The sequence below is a fragment of the Pollicipes pollicipes genome, unplaced genomic scaffold (assembly GCF_011947565.3).
Source record: "Pollicipes pollicipes isolate AB1234 unplaced genomic scaffold, Ppol_2.1 Scaffold_4295;HRSCAF=5057_pilon_pilon_pilon, whole genome shotgun sequence".
In the NCBI taxonomy this organism is placed as follows: domain Eukaryota; kingdom Metazoa; phylum Arthropoda; class Thecostraca; order Pollicipedomorpha; family Pollicipedidae; genus Pollicipes; species Pollicipes pollicipes.
The window spans coordinates 31,569,759-31,596,672 of record NW_023596461.1 but is presented as its reverse complement, the minus strand read 5'-3'; the positions used below and the strand labels follow the sequence as shown (position 1 = coordinate 31,596,672).

The following is a 26,914-nucleotide window of genomic DNA, read 5'->3' as shown; positions in this document are numbered from 1 at the left end:
TTGATGAGTTAGACACCTGATGGTCATCAGTCAAGTAAGCATGGCTGGCATGATGCTAGTCGCAAGCGTCGGGGAAATGTCGCCGATTGATAGGGATATGTTGATTGACTTGAAGTCCGATTGCTTCTGTACTTACCGCGACGTTGCCTCGAAGTGTCCATGACTGTTACTGAAGTTTCCCAGTCATATCTTGTGCTGCCTTGACCAGAAGAGGATGCTTCAATTGATGCTAATAACTGCAGATTCTAATAGATCTGAATGTGAAAGGGTAATTACAATAGCATTTACGTTCCCCAGGTGGAACGGAAATGATGTAAACTCCGATTATTTAGAGATCTCCAATCATAACTGACTGAACGCAGCTGCGTTCAAGCATTACCACCTCTGGCGATATGTGTTTAGGTTACCCTTTGACCGGTCCTGCTGCATCTTTCTGGTCCTTTTTGACGTTTTGCTTCTCCGCACAACCATATTCATTTTTTCATGTTGTTTGATGATGTGGATGTTACAGCAAGCGTAAATCGCTCATAAGTAACAGCATACACGTTTAAATATGCTGCTGCCGATTACTGTTCTGGCTTTTGCCTTGTCTGGTACGTCCGTTCTTAGTTGTCGAACAATTCCGAAAAGTATCGCCTAGACATACTCCTTTGCGCTGATGATTGTAAAATGGTGAGGTGCTGCAACGCTGCTGTCCATTTAGAGTAAGATAATCGCAAATGATAGCATTTTTGAAAATTCTTTGCAACATCTACTTCACACCTTGCGAGCGTCCTACTCATGCCCGTACCCTTCCCGAAACTGTTCCAATGCCTGTATCCAAGCCCGTCACCCATTTCATGGGCATGGATACACATGGGTTTACCAACCACTGAAGGCCACAAATACTTGCGATTGAGTGTATTGTATCAGTTTGACGCTGAACAAATACATCCGCGATCTCAGTCTGTGACGGACATTGATCAGCACCGAGCACTGACACCGGTCAATTTTGGCGCGCTTCGTTGTCCTAGATTTGCAGACGCCTAGCGAAAAGATAGTTCGGTTTGGTATGTGCGTGCAGAGCCTGACATTTGGCATGTTGATTGCCGGGGATGTACCACGATGATGATAATGTACAATTTCACATGGGTGGTGCAGCGGCGCTCCCGAAAGTATACAAGTTACGCATGTGGCCTTCAGGCCTTCAGGCTGCGCGCGCACCGAGACGAGACAGGCCCGATCACTGGAATATATTGACTCGGTGGGGTGACATTCACACGTCAATAAGCGACGTACGACACGCGGCACGGAGCGCCATACCCGCTGAACAGGACAGCTCCCCAACACGGAACTGAACACATTGGCGCATTGACTAGAACGGCGAGGTGAGTACGGTGGCATCGTGACGAGTGCTTCGCCAGGACACGAGGCGCGCCCCGCACCGGCCCCGCCCCGCCCAGAGGACGCCACGGCGGGCAGCGCGGTCACCGGTGCCAACCTGAGTGGCGACACTGAACACGGCGTAGTGGCCCACGATCCCCGACCTTGCACAGCAGACGGAGTGAACACGAACGGTTCCGCATCCCTGACCTCGGGTCAGGTCACGGGTCATGACAGCGGGGCGCCGGAAAGCGCGCCCGAGTCGGGTACGACGCCGAACCCATGCCACCTGCTAAGGGACCGAACCAAGCCAGCTGCGCTAGACCATTCACAACACCCGGCCAATGAGGCGTGCGCAGCGGGCGTGCGGTACGTCGCCACGCGGCAGCGACAGCCGCCCGGCCTCCGCGCTCTGCGCTTCCCACCACGCGCACTCCACAATCTTAAGAGCCGAACACGGTCTGGCGCCGGGCGGCGTGACGAGAAGAAAAATGACAACTGACGGCTCACAAGTATCCGTCACAAGCATGTTTTCGCATGCAAACGCGCCGAACGTGGAGGCAGACATCACACGCATACCCGATACCAATCACATATCTGAGAACCGTGGTGTGGTGGAATAATGCACACTCCAAATTGTCTATGAACAGTAGTTGACGAAAACCCGACCGCACACCACAAAACGGACTTCATATCACCTATCTTACAGCTAGAAGAAGGTTAAGAGAATCAGAGGAGCGTGGCACCGTCACCGGATGGCCAGCTGGAAAACTCGCGTGGTGACCACTCCCGAATCACATGGCCGACAGCGTGCACCGCGCAGCGCGTCTGAACCGTCGCCGACTGCACCCGACGGCTGGTCATTATCCGGACGTGAGCCACAAGGTGACGGCAGTAGCCTCTCGGCGTGGGCAGGTGCCGGTGGAGCCCGCGGCACTGACCGATGCCGACTCCACAGGTGCGGCAGCTCAGCCGCGCAGCCCGGACTCAGTAAGCTGAGCTCAGCTCCGGCGGCTCAGCCGCGCAGCCCGGACTCAGTAAGCTCAACTCAACTCAACTCAACTCAACTCAGCTCAGCTCAGCTCAGCTCAGCTCAGCTCAGCTCAGCTCAGCTCAGCTCAGCTCAGCTCAGCCCGGCTCGGCTCAGTTCAGCTCAGCTCAGCTCAGCGCACAGCTCCGATCGCCTGGGTCGGACCTGGGGTGCCGGCAGCCCGGCGGGCGGCCAGGGTGGCCAGCGGCTGGCCAGGGTGGCCCGGCGGGTGGTCAGGGCAGCCCGGCGGGTGGTCGGGGCAGCCCGGCGGGCGGCCAGGGTGGGCCGGCGGTGCCTACTTGCCGCTGAAGTCGGGCCAGTACTTGACATGATATCGTACCGTCTGGCCCTCGAACAGGCGATCCAGCCAGTCGGGCAGGCCGTCCAGCAGGTGCTCCTCGAACAGCACCTCGTCAGTCACCCGCGTCCGCTGCAGACAGCACACCGGGCGCAGTAAGAGTAGGCCGCCCGCGGTCGTAGCAGGCCGTGCAGGGCAGGGTGGCTTATCCCAATACGCCTCCTATCTGCAATGCCTTAAATCACTCCCTCCATGCACCACTTCAGAGGACAAAAGCGGCACACCCTATGCCGTCGGCGGACAGGGCTGTACTCCACATTCCCTTCACAAGTCCTCTGGCTCCAGGCCTACTCAATGTCTTCCTTTCAGCATCCCAGCGCCAACTCCCTCGCCTCCTCCTCTCCCACGGGAGTAAATCATACGCCCCTCTTACCCCGTCTTCGGACGCCAGACTCGCCCGCTTCTCTGTCACTCCCTCCCTAACCCACCCGCTTCCCGTCACTGCCCTCCCCCTTCCCTCGTCACTCTCCTCCCTGACCCAACCCCCCCCCCCCGTCACCCCCTACCTAACTCACCTGTTTCCCATCACTCCCCTCCCTGTTCCACCCGCTACCCCGTCCCTCCCCTCCCTAGCCCACCCGCTCCGTCACTCCCCTTTCAAACCCACCTGGTCCTTATCTTCCCATGACTACGACCGACCAGCTCCATTCCGCCCTCCCCCCTCGCCTATGACTCACCCGTTCTCTCTTCTCTCCCGCCTCCACATCTGAGCTGCTGCTATCATTACTGTCGAAGCCCATGAACTCTCCGCCGCCGCTGGCGCCACCTTTGGCGGCCGCCCGCCGGCGGCGAACTCCCGCCTTACCGCCCGCCTCTGCGTGCTTGGCGTGGTACATGCCTGCCGGGGCGGACAGCAGCGCTCAACGTCACACTCAGATCATAGCCCACCTCAAATTTCGCTGTAGTTGGAGTCGTCGGTAAGTCGGCTGCGCTGGTGTCATACATTTGCAGTGCTAGGTTGTTAACAGACGCAGCTCAGTGTTGAGATCAGGACGTAGTTCGCCTCACATTCACCTTCAGAATGGGTGCCTGTTGAGCCTTTGATTGTGATTACCACACGCAACTAAACGGGTCTCGCATCTTCACAAGTCGCTTACACGGAACAGCCTGTCTGCCTTCACGCCGTGTTTCCGGCTCGCGGCTCACACGCCCGCGGCGGTGCCGGTCGCGGCGCCACTTACAGAAGTACTTGCGGTATCCGTTGATGCTGAGCACAGTGCCGATGCAGTTTTTGGGGTTGATCTTGAGCTGCTGGTTCGGCGGCAGGCTGGGGATCAGCAGGCGCCGGTACCACTCGAGGCCGCGCTCCAGCATGACAAACGCGAACATCAGCGACTTGTTCCTGGCGCAGGCAGGACAGCGCGTGTCAGGGGTACCGCCTCGGCAGGCGCCGCCGACCCCCAACACACCAGGGCCAGCAGCAAGCATTCTGTCCAAAGGGCACGCATGCTGTGCAGCTCTCGAACATGACGGGAAGCACACACCTGCACACGGCTGTGAAACCAAGGGTATTCACAACGTTCTCAGCGCATCGGTTGCCATTTGGCTGACACCTGCGACGCCGGACCACGCCAATTGTCCGAGAACATCGGTCGGGCTGTGGCGGCCGACAGGCCCTGCGCAATGCACGCGCCGGTTCGCGGCCCACGGCGGGACAACCAAAGCCGAGCACAAAAATCAAAGCACAGGCAACCAAAGCCGAGGACAGATGTCAGTGGCCCTAGGCCATCGGTCTAGCCTGTGGCGCTGCCGCCTGTCCCTTCACCACCACAGTATGGTCGCCCGGCACCCGCACGGTCCTGACGTGTAGACAATCGCTTGCCGCTGCGCGGCGCCACCGTCGCCCCCGACAAGCCAACATAACACATCCCAACGATACCGTATGGCCCACAAACCATGACACGAGCCATCATCACGCTACAAACACAGCACGGCACACCAAAAACGATGCTAAACCGCGACACGCCGAACTTCAAACCAGCCACTCACCAGCACCATGCCACACCGCATGACGCTGACGGCATCGACACATTTTTCAACAGCGGCACCAATACCACTCCAGCCCAAGCAGACACCACCAACACCATACCACACCACATCGGCGCGGGTGCCGCACGAAACTACACCACATCACACATGCATCACGGTAACACAACATTACACCATTCTGACGACACTGTTAAAAAGTACCACGATAACCGTGTCACGACACTCACCAAAAAATACAAACACGCGACGCTGGTACCACATCCAGACGTACCTAACCACATCACACCAAACTGACATCACCATCACGCCACACCGCACATCACCCCACCTCGCGCAGCGCACCCCGCCGGCACCACTGCCGCACCACAGCGACAGCGGCCGACGCCACTCACTTCCTGTAGGGCCACACGATGCGGTGGAAGCGCGACAGCAGGTTGGGCTTGCTGCCCGCGTCGACGAGCAGCACGACGGTGCGGCAGCCCGGCTTCAGCAGGCGCACCAGGCCGTTGTACGTCTCCACGCGCATCTCGTGCACGCGTAGCTGAGCGCTGGCGGCCGGCCGGGCGGGTGGCGGCCGGCCCTCCGCCTGGAACCGGCTCCGGATCGTCTCCTCCTCCATCCTCCTGCCGCCAGCGAGGCTGCCGTAAGCCGGAGAAGGGGAGGAGCCGCTTCCTGCGGCCAACGGGGGACGGGACGCACGCAAGCCAGGGGGCGCCCTCACTCCATAGGGGGGGGGGGGGGGCAGCGGCCAGCGGGGGGACGAGGCCGGCCGTCCGAGGCGGGCCGGCCGAGGCCGCAGAACGGCCGACCAACACCCCGGTCAGCCGGGACCGATCAGCCGGTCAGCCGCCACACGACCTGAGGCCGGAGCACATCACATGACCGTGACAACTACTGGAGGCAGTCGGAGGACGCGCTGCGGGACGGGCCGGATGGAAGTTCCCCTCGAAGCACACCTGCGGACGCGGCACCATGCGCTGCCACTGCGCCTCCGGACGGCTGGGCGCCGGCCGGCACCGCCGGCGGAACTCACACCAGGTAGGCCATCAGGTAGCCGCCGGCGATGAGGAAGACGATGGTGACGAGCACGGAGACGGCCGGCAGCACTTCCTCGCGACTGAGCCGATCGCCGATGTACTCCCAGAGATGGTACAGCCGGTTCAGTATGCGCCGCAGCAGGGTGTGCGCGTGCTCGTCTATCAGGTCCTGTAAGCGGTCGGCAGCGCCACACGGTGAGGTAACGCCGCCATCGGCCCTGTACCGGGCCCTCTGCTCTGCGCTCCAGGCGCTCCGTGTGTGAACACTCTATGGAGCACTTCAGTGGCGCTGAGACCTGGAGCTGGCTGTCAATACGTACGCAGAAGGCGTCGGAAAATTCCCCCCCCCCCCCCCCCTCCCCTGGAAAGGAGAACGGCGAAATACGACCAACATTCGCAGAGCTACAACAGCTGGAAACATGAAATCTCCGAGGCCGGGGTCGAGTCGTCAGTCTGAGCTCAGCCTCTTAAAATACCATGCTGACATCCAGCAGTAGCGTCATGTTGCGTAATGGTTGGAGGGAGAGGGCTGATAGCACAAAGTCGCCATAGATGTAGTAAATAGCATAGCTAGCATACATTTTTTTACTTTTGTAGTGTTCCAGCACAAGGCATTTGAATGCTGAACCCACATTCGAGGGAATCAACACTTGAAGATGGGAGGCGGAGCCCTGCACAGCGTACAAAATAGACAACATACAAATAGACGACCCTGCTATACTGGATCGATAAGCAGATGGTGTCAGCTGCCAGGTACTCACTTCTAAATCGTAGGCAATTATCCTGAACCAACAGAAAAGTTGTATTAGCTGTATTGGTGGTATCTAAACATGCTGACTGTTTTGAATTGTCCGTAGAATGGCTTGATCGTCATGAAAGCAGTAATATGCGGACGACATACGTATAAAGATATACTACATATATTTATATAACTATCTATATACCTATATATACATATATATGTATATATATATATATATATATATATATATATATATCACGTACGTATGTATGTATATATTCACCCTACAATATTTGGAACCCCGCAGCCTTCAGCATCGATGTTGTCAACTTATATGGCAGCACCTCTGGTGGAGGTCGTATCAGCGGTCGCCGACCTCATTATCAAAACCCGACCGATAGTGACCTATGTGGTCTCCCACGCCTGCGGACATCACAGAACTTGCTACACAATGTATGCAAACTAACGCCTTCAGGTTTGACAACGACCACGACAAACAGCGATGCGGCATCGCCATGGGCAATGAGGCCGCGTCTGTATGACTGCACCTCCCGTTTCACCATCATGCACAAGTTTTAACAAACTGGCATTAACAACGCGAGCCTGAAACCTGGTCTTTACGCCAAATACATCCACGATTTCCTAGGGGTCTGGACTCATCCTCACGGTGACCTGCTGGACTTCATCAGATACCTTAATTCTATCCATAACAGCATCAAGTGTATCCTGGAAGGCACTCATGCGTGCAGACAGTTCGCACTCCTGGATGCGCGCGTGACGGTGGAACCCAGACTTTAAATTTTCAACCGAACTCTTCATCAAACCTAACTCTCCCCGGATCGCCATCCATGACACATCAGTCCATTCCATGTCGACAAAAATACCGTCATCCGTTGAGAGTTTCGATATGCCTTCAACGTATCCTCAAACGCCGCAGCACATGACCGGTCACGTCAAAAAAATTACAAGACCTGTTCGAAGCAAATGACTGCTCCAAACAACTTTCACGTCGCTTTCGTCGATAAGCCACACAGCAACAGCGACTGGATAAACAGGGCCGAAAAAACGACAGTGGGACCATCATCATCAACATCAGCAAGAACATCATTGTCAAGCTAATCGGGAACCTCATCAGCACCAGCGAGACCAAGACCAGGACGGCTTATTTTATCATTTTTGAACGCAACTTTGCGTGTGAAGATAAAACCAGTTGTCAGAAAGTCTAATCTTAACGTTCGTATAGCATGGCGAAACTAGAAAACTTTGAAAAATAATCCAGCTCGGTCGGCTCTCTATAAACTGTATGTCGCGATAGCGGATTTGTAACGCATGCATGTCGGATTTGGAAGATAAATGTCTGACACCCGACGTGGTGTATTGTATGATGCGTCTGATATGTGAGGGCAGGGATGAATGTATATCGCACGTTGGTGAATCAAAAAGACACCTTCGGCTACAGTTCAACCAGCACGTCCTAGAAGCAAACAACAAAAGTCCTGAGACTCCCAGCTCATTGTCTTTCTACGTACCAAAACTATGAGGTTCGGCGAAATGAGAACCCCTTGGCTGTCAAGATTTACAAAAAAATCAAGACCAGCCACGTCGCAAAATATGCTAATCAATACACATAGGGAAACCAAAATCCCCATTTAATAGAAATATTTCGTCCTGGACAGTAATGTAGACTATATCCGTGCAAAGCTAGTGTATTTCATCGTCTGTAATTTATTGTAATTTGTTTCGGTCGAAGTGTAAGAAATGTGAGCTATTTGATCACGTCTGTAATGGGGAAAACGCTGTCAACACTGGCTGACATCTGATGTCCTTTTATATTTGAACTTTTCGATTCTGTGAGCGACGTCCGTGTCCGAAAATTCATTCCATTCAGTCTTCATCTTGGCATGCACTTCAGTCTAAATTTTCAAGACTTCTTTCAGGTCTCAGTGGGCTACCTCCGAAATACAGGAATGGCTCGACCACTGAATCCTGGATAGGCCGCCGTCAGATTTGGATCGTTCAGCTCTCTAACCTCAGCTTGCTGCATGTATTCCGATTCCATCGGGTGGGGAGGGGACACATTTAGCTACAGAGGGGTCAATTTAAAAAGCTGACGACGAAAATGATCCACGTAAAGAACACGAATCAACACTCGCGGTTAACGGGTTACTGAGAGCGCTCCGTACAATTCTGCAAATTGACAAAGTTTGATTTGCGCACTGCGTAATTCTGCATAAGTGGACATGTTCCGCTGATCCACAGGGTGTTATTTGCGCGACCTCAATTTTATGAGCGGGCGCAATTGACCCTTTGGCTATCTCGGGAATGGTGCGAGCTGGAATAAGGAAGTTGCGTGACGGGTAAGTACCGCAGTGGGCAGCGGGCTGACCCGGAGCCACCGACTTTCCCGGTAAGCAAGACTTTCGGCCGATTTTTGTTCGACTTGATGAACGATGAACTATATTTTCATCCTCCGACAACTTCAAACTATGCGGTTCTACCCATTAGCTGTCGGGACATCTTGTAGTAGTGCATTATTTCAGTGCGGGTTAAGGCAGTGGCGGCATCAGTCTCCTAGCGCAGTTTAGGCATTGAAACGGGACCAGACCAGGAATCCAGCCAGATGCATGATATTCTTTCAGCGCGCTCGCAAGCTAATGACGCTGACTTTCTTGCTCGTAAATGACGTACCTTGTTCAGTATAACTGAAGTGATAAGATATGTTTGTCTGCCCATTCTGCCGGATCAATATCAAATGTTGCAGCTGATGCGGCGCATGGCATTTCACGTTGTTGTCGCAAGACGCCAAAGACAAGACGAGACGTTGTCACAAGACGCCAAAGACAAGAAAAGACGTTGTCACAAGACGCCAAAGACAAGACAAGACGTTACAACACGCCAACGCGTTGTAAAGACATGGGAGTGGGGTTGAGATAGGGGGGCATAGGACGTTCTCAGTGATTCACAGAGGTGTAACCGATGTCCACCCAATCCCTTCTTAATTGTCCAAAGATGACCTGGAGCCAAACACTCATCAGTTTCCCTTCTTCCCGCCGATTCTTCATTATCTTCTCACCCTGAGTCTGTATACACAACCACGCCAGTTCGTAATCAAACTTTCACTACAGGCCCAACGGCTTGGTGCCAAAAAGCCTTAGCACACAGACGCATCTTCGGGCCCATTCTTCTGGGTGGCCGCTTCCGGGCCACCCAGAGGCCGGTGCGGTGAGAAGCAGTTGGGAGAGGGAGAGCGGCAGCGGCGCTGCTGCACGGAATGGGTGGATCTCGGATGCAGCGAAGCGCTGGCCCGCGTCACGACCAGGGCCTGCACATCGTCAGCCCACCGCCGGCCCGGTCCGACCCAGGCGCGCACCGACTGGACCACTCCGGCCAGACGCGCCGCCCAACGCAGCGGAAACGACGCCTGGTTCGGACCAGCTACTTCCATTATCTGGGAGGTGACTCATCGAGCTCATACGAGTGCTCTGTCTCCCGTGTGTCCGTGCAGGACTCTCGCATTTCGGGTAACGGCGTTCCGTCTGGATTACCCGGCACTGTCCTCCCAGGGTAATAGATGCCGTCCTCCCACATTAACCTGATACTATGGCGGCACGGCGCGCACCACAAAGCTCTACAGACCTGTCATGCAACACAGCAAACTTCGCCACTAACCAACTCCTCGGCACAAGCAACATGCACGGCACGCGGTGCTCAGCAACCGACGACTGAGGAACCCGAGCCAGCACGGCTCGGTCCCTGAGCGTTTAATACCGTCAAGGTGTATGTTTATATGACAGCAGTGAGCCGTGGAGCCGTTGAAACGAAGCCAACGCGTGTTACCTACATCACTGTGGTCAGAGCCAACGAGCGCAGCGCAATAATGCATACGATTTGGCCACCGCCCAGTGAGGGTATTGTATTTCAAATATCTTGCGAGCAATTTCTGAGTCCGTAAAACGTTATGCGGCACAAGCGGCACATCTGATGTCGCTACGATTGGCAACCCCGGGCTCGGACTAAATCTGGCACATTGGTTGAAATGTTTACTGATCATCTAAGAAGAACTCGCGCGACAGCATGACAGTGTTTTATACAGATGCCCTGGTCGGTATCGCAGTTCACAACATTAAAGACACAAAACGCACAGGGATACAAAAACGTTGTTTTCCATTCAACCTGACCATGGCATTGCTGCTGACCTAGGCCGGCGTCGCGAGAAAGGCAGCGGGCGTCTGGACAGCGTCGATGGCGCATCGGCCTCCTTCCAGTGAAGCGGGGGGCATACAGCAGCCGTGGGGAGTAGCCATCCGATGTGAGGAGGGGGGGGGGATGGGGGCGCCATCCGGGCCGCCCACACGGTCGGCCCCCCACTGCCACAGGCCCGGCGGCGCGGCTCGCTAGCCACCCCAACACAGCTCTGCGGCCTGGTAGTGGACACACTTCAGCAGATCAGCACCTTCAGCACGCGTGAACTGGAGACACTTCCATGCCTAGTGACGAACAGTATAACATGTCTTCATAACGATTGCTTGATTAGGTAATGATGCGATGTGGAAGTCTGTTTGGCGCGTTCATCTTTATTTCACATGGCTTCGCATTTTTGGTCCTCTTGGTTGAGGCCTAACATAACTCAGAATCGTCAAAGCGAGGCTTGATACGGTTAAAGAACAATCAATCGTGCGCACACGATCGCGCCGCTTTCGTCACGAGAATTCGCTTGGTTCACATTTCGAGACAGTTTAAGACAGTTATGTATAACACAGTTATGTTTCATTTTCATGATTTTCCCGCACCCCTTAAGTTTATTCCCCTCCAACTATATCAGCTAGATACTGTGGTAAAAACATAACCGATCTGCGGGGTAAGAAAGCGCTAAGAGCCTTGTTTCAAATGTTCACGTCGATGGTAATGTACTTTCTCATAACGTCTTGCCGGCCGCTCCGGAGCAAAAATAGCATAACACGCGGCCCGGAGCAGGTTAAAAATTCCTGATTTTTAAGCTCTTTGCGCTTTCGCTAAACATAATCAACTCTGAAAAATAATACCACTGAACTTGCGTGGAACCCGCGAACCAGATTAGCCTTGAACACCAACGCTTTTCAAAAACATTATTCTGAGACGCCTCAGCATCCGTGTGCTATTTCATGGATATTTTCTCAAACATTTTTCCGGTCCTTAAAACGTCCAAAAAATATGAACATAGGGGCGTTTTCCACATACGGCACAAAACGTAGCTGTGAAGGCTCTGTTAGTGGACAATCGGCAAGGTACGTGGTATACTGGCGCCTTGCCTCATGTGTGGTATGTGCGTACATTCACATGTATGTATGTATATATGTGTGTGTTTGTATGTGTGCATGTATGTATGTGTGTATATGTGGATGCATGTATGCATGTGTGTATGTATGGATGCATGTGTCTGTATGTACGTATGTATGTGTGTGCATGTATACATGTAGATATGTGTGTGTGTGTGTGTATGGCCCTAAGCGGGGGAGAGAGAAACGCGCTGACAAATGGCCGCATTGTCATGCACTGCTTTGTTGTCGATCTTATATACCACTTATTGAATGATTCAGGTTTGTCCGTGGGCTATTTCGCACTCAATGTGTTAAAGTGAAGAGCGTATGGTGAGTCCCTTCCAGTTAATCGCAAGTCGTTAATGAGCATGCCGACTACAACCGTGCAGCAGAAAAGGATCATGTAGCTACTGTACAATCTGTCATCGCGGCAACACTTTCCATGGCTTCTTAGCGCTCAGATTCCGAAGCCAGCACTGTTCAACTGCAGCACTAGCATGAGTTGGGGTTGCAACACACTTTACGTAACACAGCAACGCATTCGGAGCGCCGCTATGATGCGAGGAAAAACCGAGACAGCGGTGAGACAGCGGCGCTGTCGGCGGCTGTGTGAGGCGGCCGGAGGGAGAGGCAGGGTTGGACCCCGACTGGCGGTGAGGACAGCGGCGCCGTCGGCGGCTGTGTGAGGCGGCCGGAGGGAGAGGCAGGGTTGGACCCCGACAGGCGGTGAGGACAGCGGCGCCGTCGGCAGCTGTGTGAGGCGGCCGGAGGGAGAGGCAGGGTTGGACCCCGACAGGCGGTGAGGACAGCGGAGCCGTCGGCAGCTGTGTGAGGCGGCCGGAGGGAGAGGCAGGGTTGGACCCCGACAGGCGGTGAGGACAGCGGCGCCGTCGGCAGCTGTGTGAGGCGGCCGGCGGGAGAGGCAGGGTTGGACCCCCGACTGGCGGCGCCACTCCGGCCAGTCCAGCGGGGCTCCCTCCCCACGGCAGCGGCCCGGCCGCAGCAGCCGCCGCGCTACGCTTCACCCCGTGCGTTGGCGGCGAGTGTGACGCGTAGCCGTCACGCACCGTCGTCTCCACACCGCAGGCGTTACGAGAGACGCGTCAGCCCCGGGACCGTCAGAGACGGGCTGCCACGCCATGCTGACTACTGGTGCCAGGTACCGGAAGGTCCTCATTGGTATGCTGGCAAACGATTCAAACTGACTCTCAAGAGCATTCCATTGTGGAACTGACTACTGAAAAAGTGGGACAAATGTTACCGACCTTACTCACAGTCGTATCCATCCATCGAAGGCGAAAGCGCGCCTCCGTTTTTTTTATAAAGATCACTGACCGTGTTCCGTCATGTGTAACTCACACTGAGGAGTGAGTTACTTGGCGTGTCTGAGGAGTTAACCGACCGCGCTTCATCTGTGGAGGGCCATCACCGGGCCAAGGGATCACCCGTAAACCAACGGCGTTATAGCCCAGGACGCTCGCTACGGCGTTCGATGGAATCCCGAATACCCTCATTAGATTGTCGGAATATCCGTAATTACTCAATTCAACAATTCAACAATTCAACAATTCGTACAAAAAAAACGAAAAAAAAACACAATCATTCCATCATGACCCAAGACAGTTTCTGCTGGACGCATTCCGCGCTACATCTTATAATCTTGTTAGAGAGCGCGTCTCCCTGCCCCTCCAGCCCGTTAGCACTCCCAAGGGCCGGGCGACAGCGCACCTTCCTCCGCCGCCCCGCCGCCGCCGCCGCTGCGTGCGGCGCTGGCGGCGAGGCGCGGCCGGCGGCCGGTAAAAACCGGCGCCGCGGGCTGTGCCAGCGCAGAGCGCGCTGTAGCGCCGGCCGGTCGGCAGTGAAGGGTGTGGTGGCGCAGCGCGGCGCAGGTCCCAGCCGAGCACCATGTGGAGCGCTGCTGCGGTCCGGCTGTTGACCGCCAGCCTTGTCAGCGGCGCCGCCTGCACCGCAACCGCCCGTACCTACCGCGGGTGAGTGGCGCACGCTTTCTCTATGTGAAAGGTTAATAAGACGCGATGCACTCTGTCATGGGCAAGTGATGTCCGATCACCTTTGTGATGGATAGCATTGTCCGGCTACCTCTGTGATGAGCAGATGACGCCCGGCAAGCTCTCTGAGCTCTCTGACGGGCTCCGCGACGTTCGGACACATCTGTGACGGAGAAGTGGCGCCAAGCTCACGAAAAGTGGCGTCCTGTTCACGGGAAGTAGTGCCCGGCTCACGGGAAGAGGCGCCGGGTTCACGATGAAACGACGCCCGGCTCACAGGGAAGCGACGCCCGGCTCACAGGGAAGCGACGCCCGGCTCACAGGGGAAGCGACGCCCGGCTCACGGGGAAGGGGCGCCCGGCCCACGGGAAGTGGTGCCCGGCTCACGGGAGGGGGCACCGGGTTCACGGGGAAGCGACGTCCGGCTCACAGGAAGGGGCGCCCGGCTCACGGGGAGTGGTGTCCGGCTCACGGGAGGGGACGCCGGGTTCACGGGGAAGCGACGCCCAGCTCACGGGAGGGGGCGCCGGGTTCAAGGGGAGCGACGCCCGGCTCACGAGGAAGGGCACCCGGACGCATCAAAAACCGCTGAGCGCCAGGACAAAAGCATGTACCCGTCATGGCGGACCCAAATAAGGCCAAGTTTGCCAGAATGTTCTGAGCAAGGAAAACATGCCAACCATTAATGTTGTAAAAGCAACAGTAGTCACCCCAAATCTCCCGGCACCGCAAGCAACGCACAACAGATTCGGTTTGTAATCGCTTAAGTAATGTCTAAGACAGAGAACAACATAGCTCTTGTCCTCGCTACTCACGACACGTACCAGTAAAACTCATGAAACTCCCTTATCCCCTCCATGAAACTCATAGATGACTCCACTTGTTGGTGCTCAAATACGCGATCACCGCGGCAAATCGTCTGCAAAACACAACTACGCTGTGACATTGCGCGCATAGAAGTCAGCACTGCATTTACGCCTGACTAATCGACAGGACCGTTTTAACCAGTGCTAAAAGACGAACCATGCGGTCCATGTTTGAACTACGTCGAGTGACGGTAATTTTATCGGTAAGCTGAAGATCTGTCCGACTTATTTTGATGATTGGCCGACTTTGCCAATGCACCGTTTTGATGAAGGATGATTGTTACAAGCGGTGTCTGATTAGTTTTGCCGTTCCGTCGAACACGAATGCAAAAATCAGACTATTGGCACGAATGGTGCGAATGGTAATGGCACTAATAGTGGAAGTAGCAACCAATACTGGCGTACCAGTAGTAACACTGCACTCTTACTAATATTACTAACGTAAATGTATTGCGCGCTTTGTGTACGCTTCACAACTTAAATCATAATATTTTACATAGGGATAGACACAGTTACCAACCAAAAATACTAATGATAGGACCCAGAGCGCTCGGCAAAAATTATGAAAAAGGCCGAATCCACAAAGACGTTTGTGGACTTAATGGTCGGAAAAGCCGGTGACGAACCGAAAGCGCCGCCGCCGATCCCAGAAGCCGGCCCAGTGCGCGGCGCCTGGGCTGGGGTCACGTGCCCGCCCGGTTTGAGCCGAGCCACCCATTTTTGCATGAGTTCCGGGTGAAACCGGCCCAGTGAAAGGCCTGTCTGTCAGCGTCACCCGGCCGCCGGGTCCTGGTCCGCCGGAGTGAATAATTGGGCTATCACACGGCACCCGGCGCAGGGCACGGAGGCCGGCGCCGGGGGGGGGGAACGGGGGGAGGGGGCTTAAAGACAGCCGCCCTGCGCAGACGGCACACCGGTCACTCCGGCCGCCCGTCCCCACAACCTGCACTGGCACGCCGCCTTCCTGACTCACTGGCAGCTCATTTTTGAATTGAGAAAGCTGTTGTCAGTGGACGACGGATGCTTGGCATGCATGAGGAGCCAAGCGCATGCTCGACATTTTAGGACAACCTGAACTGTGCATCCTCACTTCTTGCTGTGCTATTCCACAAGAAAAATTACGGAAAAAAAACGAGGAGTAAAGAAACCGGCTGAAGAACATGGCTAACGTTTGCACAAATTTATGCATTTTTCTCACGGAGACTTGGAGACTTCAATTAATAATTGGCATGTGTATGAAAGGCTCCTTTACCCACTTCGCAGTTTCAGTTCATTTCTGTACAAAACAAAGCAAGGGAAGCCAGGATTCAAAAGACTTGTACAGTTTGACGAGATCTTTCCAATACCATTTTCTCTGAGGGTCCATCTCGCTAAATTTTCGAGATCATACGAGAAGGAGGAGGGATGTCCGGCTCCCCTCGTGAGGCGTAAGGTCCAAAGCTCGTAGAGCGAGTGTCAAATCCACTGCGAACACCCCAGAGGCTAGGCTGGTCAGTGTCAATAACTGCCCCCCAGTTGTCCACTCTAGCCTGATACAGGCTCCTCTGACTACCAGGTACCGGGTGTACGACGTGGCGGTGGCTGACGAGGCGCAGGCGGCCCAGCTGCAGCTGCTGGCGCGCCGCGCCGGCTCCCAGCTCTGGAGCGAGGAGCGCACGGCCGGCCCACTCCAGCTGCAGGTGGCGCCGGCGGCGGCCGCCGCTGTCGAAGCGGCGCTCAACGCCAGCGCGCTGCCCTATCGGCTGCGCATCGAGGACCTGCAGCGGCTCATCGACGACGACGGAGCCGCCGTCGCCCGCCGGAGCCGCATCGACCACGACGTCGGCGACTGCGGCCTCGACCTGGGCGCCTACCACCGACTGGACGAGATCGAGGCGTTCCTCCGCGCGCTGCCTGAGCGGCACCCGAGCCACGCGCGGCTGGAGGTGATCGGTCGCACGCACGAGCGGCGGCCGCTCCTGCTGCTGCGGCTGCGGCAAAACGCGTCCGCGCCGGCTGACCGGCCTGTCATGTGGGTCGACTGCGGCATCCACGCTCGCGAGTGGGTCTCGCCGGCCACCTGCCTGTTCGTCATCAGCCAGCTGCTCGGCCCGGAGCGCCGCTGGCTGGCATACTACGACTGGCACCTGGTGCCCGTCGTCAACCCGGACGGCTACGTCTACACGCACACGCACGACCGGCTCTGGCGCAAAAACCGCCGGCCCGGTCATTACTGCACCGGCGTCGACCTCAACCGCAACTTCGCGGCGCGCTGGGGCACCTTCGGCGTGACGTTCCTAGAGTGCGGCATGACGTTCCCGGGCTACCGACCGTTCTCGGAGCGTGAGAGCCGCGCCGTGCGTGACGCCGTGCTGCGCGACCGCGCGCGCATCGCCGCCTTTAACTCGGTGCACTCGTACGGCCAGATGTGGCTGGTGCCCTACGGCTACAGCTGGCTGGCCAGCCCGGACGCGCGCCAACACCGCCACATCGGTCGGCGCGCGACGCGTGCCATGCGCGCCGTCAGCGGCGTGCGCTACCGGTACGGCATCTCGTCGCGGGTGTTGTACCTGGACAGCGGCACGAGCACCGACTGGGCGTACCGCAGCGGCGTCCCACACAGCGTGGCCATCGAGGCGCGCGACCGCGGCTACTACGGCTTCCTGCTGCCGCCGCGCCTGATCCTGCCCACGGCCAGGGAGGTCTGGGCCGGCCTGCGCGCGCAGGCGCAAATGCTGGTCCGAGACGTCACCTGACCCCTGCTGACGCCGCACATACAGCTTATGATGCTATTGGACCAGTCGACCATGTCACTGAACCAGCTGCCAGCATCCCCTACTCCGCTGCTAACGTATGCTGCCCAGCTGCAGAGGCCGCCGGCCCAGCTGCTGGTGTCCCGGACACAGCTCCGCTGCTGGCGTACACTGCCCAGCTGCAGGGGCCGCCGGCCCAGCTGCTCGTGTCCCGGACACAGCTGGCGGTGTCACATTTTTGGCTGGTGACGTCACGTTTCCAGCTGGTGACGTAAGGCTGGTGGTCTGTCAGGCGCGGCTGACAGCGTTGGCGGGACCTGTGATCGGGCCGCCGACTCTGGACACATGTATCCAGACGCAGGACGGCGGCTACTCACGCGGAGTATGGCGCCTGCCAGACCGGGAATCGTGCTAGACATATGCAGTTAAACTGCACGTGCAGATCACACGATAGCTAAACGTACGGATCAGGTAGCATCATTCCTGAATACAGGGTCAGTTTTCTCCGAGTCCTACTCAATCGTCATATTGCTCAATTCAAATAGGTGTTTTCACCGCATTTTTACATTACGCTAGTACCAAAAATTGCCAGCACGATTTACTCCGGTTCTCTCTACCCGCAGCCAATGCATTTGCTGGATATAATTTGTGACTCAATTATTCTTTGTCATGAAATATGCGTAACTTGTAACAGTTTATTTTGATATGCATACGTTATTCACAATATTCCAACACCGCCGAAGCCTTGTGACCGGGCTCTGGTGAACAACACTGCCTCATTGTTGGCTGTTAGCACCGCTTAAGACCCGCCAATAAGCACGCGGAGAAATCGCTCGCTCATTCAATCTGGTAATAAACATATCGCCATCGGCATACTTGAAGCGACATAACGCCAGCTACAGTTCTGCCCTGCGTTTTTGTCCTTCCAGTTTAACCCAAATGCATTTCGTCTATCACCTGTTGCATTTTTCAGGTAATCGAGTGCAATTTCCAGTGCCTGTGCTGTAGCCAAGTAACTATCATCATGTGCATGATTTGCCAAGTGTTTTTTTTTTTTTGCAGGGAGCAATTGTACACTGGTGCCCGCTTGCGTGCTCACGGTGAATGTCGCTGACGGCAGCGTGCCCCGCCGCAGTACCCGCCCCCAGCTCCAGACTGTCCCCGACAGCCGCTGACGGCGGCGTGCCCCGCCCCAGAACCCGCCCCCAGCTCCAGACTGCCCCCGGCAGCCGCTGACGGCGGCGTGACCCGCAGCAGTACCCGCCCCCAGCTCCAGACTGTCCCTGACAGCCGCTGACGGCGGCGTGCCCCGCAGCAGTACCCGCCCCCAGCTCCAGACTGCCCCCGACAGCCGCTGACGGCGGCGTGACCCGCAGCAGTACCCGCCCCCAGCTCCAGACTGCCCCAGACCGCCCCTGACAGCTGCTGTCGGTGACCGCCGGGGCCAGCAGACCCCTGCTGTCCGGGAGCCTGTGCGCATGGGCTCCAGGTCCGGCGTGGAGGAGCCACGACAGTGACGGACGGCGTCGTGTTTTGAGTGAGCGAGTGTGTCACGCCCCAACTGATGGGTAGTGGCCGGCACCGGCGCACTGGCAGTGGACACCTGTCCACGACACTGTCCGTGTGTCACGTTGGGACACATCAGAGAGCGGGGAGGCCGCACGGGAGTAGTGACCGGGACCGGCGCACCAGCAGTGAAGACTTGTCCACGACTGTCCGTGTACCACGCTGGGATACACCAGAGGGCGGGGAGGCCGCAGAGGGAGTACGTCGCCATAGTCAACACCAGACATTTTGGCCGTGGAGTGGTGAAATGGGCTCGCTTTGATACTCGTGCGTCTCTGTTAATAATCATCTCCAGTCGACAGTCGTCTTTCATTGCCCGCTGCTTCCCTATGTTGATGACATACTAAGCCGTACAAATGACTTAATTCACGTGCTTCACTATCTTTTGTGTGTGCATCACAAAATGAACGCCCCTTTTTACAGACCTTCCAGTTGAGTGGTCGCAGCTCAGAACCCCAATGAATTTGATCCAACTGATATTCAAAATCCACAATCGGTTGCTTCTTGAATGTGATTATGAGTGCATGGACAGTACAAGTTACAGTTACCGTTTGGTGCAACGTCTCCCCCTCACCTGTACGGTGGCAGCGTGCGCCAGCACCCTGTTCTCGACCAGCAGCGCGTGCAGCTTGTGCTCCAGCTGGCGGGCCGACTGATTGAGCCGGTCGGGCTGCGTCTCCCAGCGGTGCTCCGACCAGTCAAACCTGACGTGCCGGTGGTCCTGCCGCCACAGGATCACCACGTGCCCGGCGGCGTCCTCCAGCGACGAGCCTGGTTCCAGGGCGAGCGCCACCAGTCAGACCAGAGCGCCGCGGTGGCGGCAGCTGGGTGGCGGCACGCGTGGGCGGGGTCATGGGTTACGTGTCACGTCGGCCGTGTCAGGACCCAGGCCTGCAGTGTCATGAACCGGGGAAAGCTCCCTTTAAGGACACACAGGGCGTACTGCATCACGTTTAAAAAAAAACGCCATTGTAGAGGCGCGGTTGAATAAAACAGGCATACATCTAGCAATACCCTTGAAACGGTGTTTGTACCAAAGCAACTTCAGGGTGACACAATGGAAGTAAGAAACCAAATGTTCCTCCCCTCCCCAGGCAATCCATACCCCGCACTTAGAGCCGACGCACCTTGACGGAGCGCGTCCATAAAGCGCGCCTGCTTGTCCATGTAGATGTAGGCGTACTGGAGCCGGTCGCGCGTGACTCGGGAGCGAGCGATGTGCCGGCGCAGGGCCGCCTGGCGCTCCGTCTGCGGCTCGGTGCTGCGCGCCACCAGCACCACGCACAGGTGGCGCCGCGAGCGCGCCGCCTCCGTCGGACACAGCGTGTCCAGCATCAGCTGCCGCACGGGCACCGACAGTACAGACAAGGACCGGGGGACGCTCTTAGCACTTCCAGCGTAAAGGCGACATGACTTTCAGAGGCAACTTTTCACCCTAAATGAGAGCCAGACAACGCAAACACTGTCAGTTTGAGACTTTCTGCTTCGGCTTGCCATGCATTATGCCGTAGAAATCCCCACAACATTGCATAAACATTGCGACATAAATAAAAAAGGCCGGTAAGAAGACGGGTCTGGAGTCATCAGCATGCCAGCGCACCGCCACGGCGCTGGTGTCAGTCCAATGCTGATTCGGTATCAGCACTACACTGATGCCATCCCATAGCTCCCCGGCACTACACTGGTGCCGTCCCACCACTGGCAAGGCACCATACTGGTACGTTCCACCACTGGCATCAACCGGTCACTGGCCCGGTACTGCCCTGGTTCTTGGCCGGCGGCCACAGACCTGGGAGGAGAGGCGTGGCAGCAGCAGAAACTTGTTCTTCTCCACCACGTCTGACATGGTCGTGAAAGGCAGCAGCTGCATGCTAAGGCTGGCGGCCGGCGCCTCCCGCGACTCCTTCAGGACGTGCAATGTCTCTGCGCGCGCCGGCACGGCGTACGCGGCTAGAAGCGGCGCCGACTCGGCCACTGACGTGCACACGAACCTGGCGACGCGCGTGCCTGTCACCAGCTGCTGAGCTGGCCGTCCAACAGCCGACCGCCGCCAGTAGCCAGAAGCCGAACAAACAACATCGATATCACCGTGCATCGCCTCCCATTCATGCCTTTCTTCTGTAACTCAGTGCCCCAAATGTATTCGGCCCCGGAATTTTTCTGTTTTCTTCGTCTCTCGCTTTCACCCGATCGGTCAACCCTTACACGTCCCCTCTCCTAGCGCGTTCACTCACCCGGACGCCGCTGATGCCCGGAACTTGTACGCCAGCGCCACGTAGCGGAGCCGGGGCGCATCACTCTGGCTGTAGATGACCAAGCGCACCCTGTTGTCGGCCCAGCCGGCCAGGAAGGCCGGCATGCTCGCCGGCGTCAGCGTCGGCAGCAGGCCTGGTGACATCTTCGCCTTGATGAAGTCTGCGGGCAGGTTAGTATCAGCTTCACATCGGGTGAAGCTGTACAGCGTGTCGCAGTGGAGGCAAGAATGCCACGTAAGTCCTGCTGAAGGGTAGGGCACATGACGACACACGAAAGAGCAGCCGACCTTCGCTGACAGCCGTGATTGTGCAAGTGATCCACCACAGGGAGTCAGTGGTGCTGCGCCGATGTGATGAGTGGATGCTACGTAGCAACGTATGCAGTTACATTTGAAACAAAGTAGTAGGTACGCCTGTGCCCAATGTGAATTTCTCCTCACGCCAAACATTGCCATGTTGTTTGTCGACAAGTGTAAGTGCTGCAGCCAGTAGCACCACTTCTTCTGAGGGCCACAACGGGCACTGCTGTGCTACCCGGCACACCCGACTGGCGAGTGTCTGCGGCCGGCCGGGCCCCGCCCCGGCCCCACCGACAGAGCTCATCCGGACCGTCGCTCTGGGCGAGCCAGGGCGATGGATCGCCTGTCGGCCGGCCGGGCCCCGCCCCGGCCCCACCGGCAGAGCTCATCCGGACCGTCGCTCTGGGCGAGCCAGGGCGAGCGAGTGTCTGTCAGCCCAGTCTCACCGATGACGCCCGCCAGACTGAAGGTGTCGGCCGCGTACCGCACGGCCCGGCCGTCCAGCACCAGGTAAAGACGCGGCAGCGTGTCCACGGCCAGCCGGCGCGCCAGCTCACGCTCGTGCTCGGCGTGCACCTGCAGACGGTCACGAAGACGGTCACATAGACGGCTGCGGAGACAGCTACGAAGACGGTTACGAAGACCGCTGTGGAGACGGTCATAGAGAAGACCATAGAGGTTATGGAAACGGTTGTGGATGTCACAGACGCGGTTGCGATCGATGTTGTACTGAGCCTCACCGTGAAGACGTTATACAGACACTGACCTGGTGATGTTATAGTGACGATGACCGCGGTGATGTTATAGTGACACTGGCATTGGTGATGTCATACTGACGATGACCGAGGTGGTGCTGGGGTCGAGGAAGTGGTGCTTGATTATCGTTACCGGGTTGTGTGGGCTCCGTGTGTTTTTGCCGGCCTCGCCGTGTCATGGACGGTGATACTCCGTCTGTGTCATGACAATGTAACTTTAATAGAGGTGCTTGAAATAGTCTTTTTCAGCCGCTGGACTATCCGGGGTATGTTTTGCCGTCGTCTCGATCAAATCTGTATGTGCCACATTCGTAGCCACGGAGGGTCTCAGACTCAGAGTCTCAGCCAGCGGGCCACGCCAAGCCCCTCGGCAATTGAATTATTCTAGGAGTGGTTACGCCACGGTGATGCCGAGCAAAGCCTACGCCTACAACCCACGGACCATCCAATGATTTCGGTGGCAGCTCAGCTGACGTGACCCCACCTCGGGTCAAGGACAGCACGACAAAGACACATGGTTGTCGATGCCAACGTCTTTCTGACACTGACCGTAGCAATGCCGATGCCGACCGTCTGCAGCTCCTCAGTGAGAGAGGCCCAGACGGGCTCCATCTGGACGCAGCTGAAGCACCACTCGGAGAAGGCCAGCAGCAGCGTGGGCGATGTGCGGCTTGATGGCAGCACCTTGTTCTCGTACTGCCTGCCAAATCGAGCCAGACAGACGCTACGCCGGCTGCCACTTATATCCATGAACACGGAGTCCCCATAATTAATGGTGGAGGGTAAACCGAACGCAACAGATGCAGATAAGCCGCTCAGTAACGCTGGCGACGGATGTGTATTGAAACATTCAGAGCTCATAACATCCAATGGTAAAAACGTCCGAAATCGCAGCATACAGCGTTTATAGCATTTAAAAATTGTCCAATGTCGCTGGACAGGGGAGAATTGCAACATCCAAGCTCACAGCATCCAAGGCTGCAACATCCAAGGTTCATAACATTCAGCGTTTATGCCGTCCAAAGGTTGGAGAACAGCGTCAGTCAACGCTATTCAAATCGTCGTTATGATCTCTGAATGTTAAAAGCATTGGATCTTATAACTTTGGACGTTGGAAGATTGAATGCTATAAACTCCGCCAATGGGCGCGGAATTGAGTGCACTTTGGATGCTTTAAATGCTGGATGTTATGACTTTGGATGATATGACCACTGCGCGGTACGATCTTGACCGTAAAGGCGACCACACCTGAGACTGATGGACTGCTTGTGAAACAGCATGGTGCCGTGTCTCCGGAAGGAGAAGTGGAACTGGCTGGACGCGAAGCTGGCGACGTCATCCCGACCGAAGGGCCGGCCGGACTGTCGGAAGTTGGGCGTGTCCTCCACCTGGCCGGTCCTGTCGAACCTGCGCCGGCGGACCGGGTCCGACACGATCTGGAGCGGGCGACGGCGGCGCTCAATCAGCGCGGGACGAGGCCGCGGGCCACGCCAGCCCGCCTCGGCTGCACACACTGCACACGGCAGCTGACGTTCGTGATTGACGGACCGTGCTCCACCTTATTCAACACCAGTGGCAGACATAGCAAGACGGACAACAGGTCCATGAGCCGACAACAAAACAGCTCATCAACTGACAGGTTCATGCGCCAGAGGTCGCCATGGGACGAAACGGGTGTGTGTACAGCATAAGCTCGATGACCTATGGTGTCTCCTCATCACGGAGACAGAAATACCCAGATATCACCTGTTAACAGGTCATTTACTTAAAATCACCTGCAACATTCTCATCTGGGGACACAACATTTAAAGAATGCAGATCTTAGCAAACACAGCTGATTGTTGTGATAAAGCAACAAGTGCTGCTTCACAGCAATGGTTGCCCACAGCAATATACAGCATACCAACCTCATATGCTTTGTTTATTTCAACAAATCTTTCCTCCGCATCAGGAGAAGTATTTTTGTCAGGATGCCTGTGGAAACAGATTGGTTTACCATGATGGGCAGAGCTCATTTAAAGCACTGCATTTGCATCAGTGAAGACATTGAACACACGCACGCACGCACGCACGCACGCACGCACGCACGCACGCACGCACGCACGCAGGCACGCACGCACGCACGCACGCACGCACGCACGCACGCACGCACGCACGCACACACACACACACACACACACACACACACACACACACACACAGGTTTTTATCAGAGTGGGTGGCAATAGCATGTTCTGGCACTGAAAGCTTGAATATTCATGAATTCTGTTTATTATGAGAAATTATACAGCATGGCACATGATCTCAGGAACAAATACCTCAACAAATGTAAATGCATATGCACATACCTACAACACATTTTACATATAGCTTTCCCCCCACAGTTATGTAAACCTGTCCCAGCCCTCATGTGACTCTTCTCATTCCAATGGTGTCCCAAACTCCCAACTAGATCCCCTTATGATGGTGGCTTTCCCTACAAGCATCTACATGTTGCACTATTCTACATGTCACAGTGTTCATTGGCTGGGTTCCTTTCAACCCAGTGGTGGGCTCACACAAGTGGAAGTGGACAATATCTCTAATGTGCAACAGCTAGTGTGCTACCAACATCACCAACACACTTTGAGCCCAGTCCCATAACATGCCTTTCCCACACCAAACAACATTTCAGCACTTTTCCAAAAAAGCTTGTTCTTGCCTATTTCACCATAAAATACAGATTTCTCATTTCTTCATAATAAACATTTTCAGGTCCGGCTGACAGACTCTTTGGACTCAGGACAGTGCTGTTCACAGTCCTGCTCTTCTTGAGACCAAAGAACCTCTAGTTTCTCAGCTATGCATGGGAGACATATCAGAGGAAGTATTTCAGTCACCTTGGCATTCATGACATCAAAATAATGTCATTCAAATCCTGCCATCCCATAAGTTATGCCCAATCAAAGCCAAGAAAAATGTTGTTGTGGAGACATTCATACCTGGTGTGTTCCTAAGCAGGGTGAGATTTCCAGATAAACCAGCTGTCAATTGGCTTTCAGTGTTACACAAGGTATGATGGCATAATCAAATGACAATGTGACAAGGAGCATATTTACTCAACAGAAAATTGTGCATTCTGAAGCAGTCTTTTCCATTTACAAGTATACAAATAGTTATAGGTGAGCTCGTTTCATCAGATCTGATGCTCACATTCACATCTTCAAATGAAAAGCATTCCCTTTAACACTGTGCCCGCAAGACTTTAATTCTTTGAAGTATCTACCCACATCAACTGGAATCAGACTCAACCATGTGACAAACTCATATCAATGTGATTTACAAGTATATATGAGGTGAAAAAGTGGGTAAAACAGCTTAAATTATTGCAATGTCACTGTTACACTGGATACATAAGGCATCAGGGACAACATGCATGCTACGTGGTCTGTGGTATTGGAATGCAAAGATGGAGGCAAATCTGAAAAAATCTATCCCCTGTACTGGATGCCTACTTGATTTATGTGAGCTGAACCCAGAGCACACTTAAACAAGATTCAAGTCACACCAGATCATGCTGCACTTTTGAAATATTTGTGTTTGAAAAATGTTTTGTTAGCATTTTACCTCAAAATTACCAAAACAAAATTGTCAATTCAATGAAGCATTTGCTTTCAGTGAGCAGTCAAGCAGATATCATACACCATACCCAAGGCACCGATTTAGAGCATGCATTCCAAGAAATTATTATCAGGATATTGCAGCTAAGCCTGCCATGATTGATGCAAGGTATTTTCTTCCAGTTTGGGGAGGAGGGCATTGTCAGCTTTCAATATAAAAAGCATGGTAAAGAGAGGGAAATTATGACTATCACATACAGGTGTTCAGCATATATCGTGCATGAGCCAGATTTTAATTGGCTTCAATGTACTCAATCAAAATAAACTTTAATTTGAACCTTACCCAAATAGCTACACCAACACACTGACCACCCACCCAAACAGTTCAACTTACCATTGTTTTACCAGGCGCTTGTAAGACTTTTTAATGGCTGGAACATCTGCTTGCCTATCAACCATTAGTATGTCGTATGGGTTCCAGGATAGCACCGGCAATATGACGGAAATACATATCAAGAGCACCACCAGAATGTTCTGCATACTAACACACAGAGAAACAGCAATTTAATTTTTCAGCGAACCGCACGGAAGCTAAACTAGCTCTTTATGAGACTGGTGGACCACAAAACCATACCATTAACGACTAGACCCACTCATGCCGCGAACCGCTGCAAACCCAAAAGCGTAAAAAGGACGGCCGCAGATGGCGCAGGTAGATGTGTTTACGATCAATATTGGAACGTCTTTCTTGCGCCAGAACTGTTTCAGAGTATATGGAAGGCTTCTAACCATATAGAGAGAAATTAAAGAAAGAAGAAAATAACGTTTAACGCGATGAAAACTGAAACGTTTTCCAGCTTAGCCATGGACATCGTTCTTGAGTTCAAATGAAGTCGAGGCTGGGCCGCTTTTAACATATTAGTTGGTAAGAGGTGGATTATCCCAATCAGTAACTGTCAAATCCCCTCCCTAGTAAACCGTGAAATGCCCCCCCCCCCCCCTGTGAATAACGTGATTT

The 26,914-nt window shown here is 55.0% G+C and overlaps 1 protein-coding gene across 1 annotated transcript; it reads right to left on the bottom strand.

Annotated features, from left to right (window-relative positions):
* Positions 1-2,500: 2,500 nt before the first annotated feature.
* On the bottom strand, positions 2,501-26,567 carry l(3)80Fg (dnaJ homolog subfamily C member 16 l(3)80Fg). The gene is made up of 14 exons (XM_037219093.1): positions 26,291-26,567; positions 24,205-24,271; positions 23,546-23,733; positions 22,847-22,997; positions 21,989-22,118; positions 21,223-21,403; positions 20,778-20,979; positions 20,116-20,326; positions 19,563-19,759; positions 5,773-5,945; positions 5,132-5,362; positions 3,932-4,092; positions 3,428-3,588; positions 2,501-2,822 (listed from the first exon to the last, which is right to left on the bottom strand). Exons 1-14 carry the CDS (start codon positions 26,434-26,436, stop codon positions 2,688-2,690), a joined length of 2,334 nt encoding a protein of 777 aa, XP_037074988.1. The 5' UTR covers positions 26,437-26,567; the 3' UTR covers positions 2,501-2,687.
* Positions 26,568-26,914: the final 347 nt, after the last annotated feature.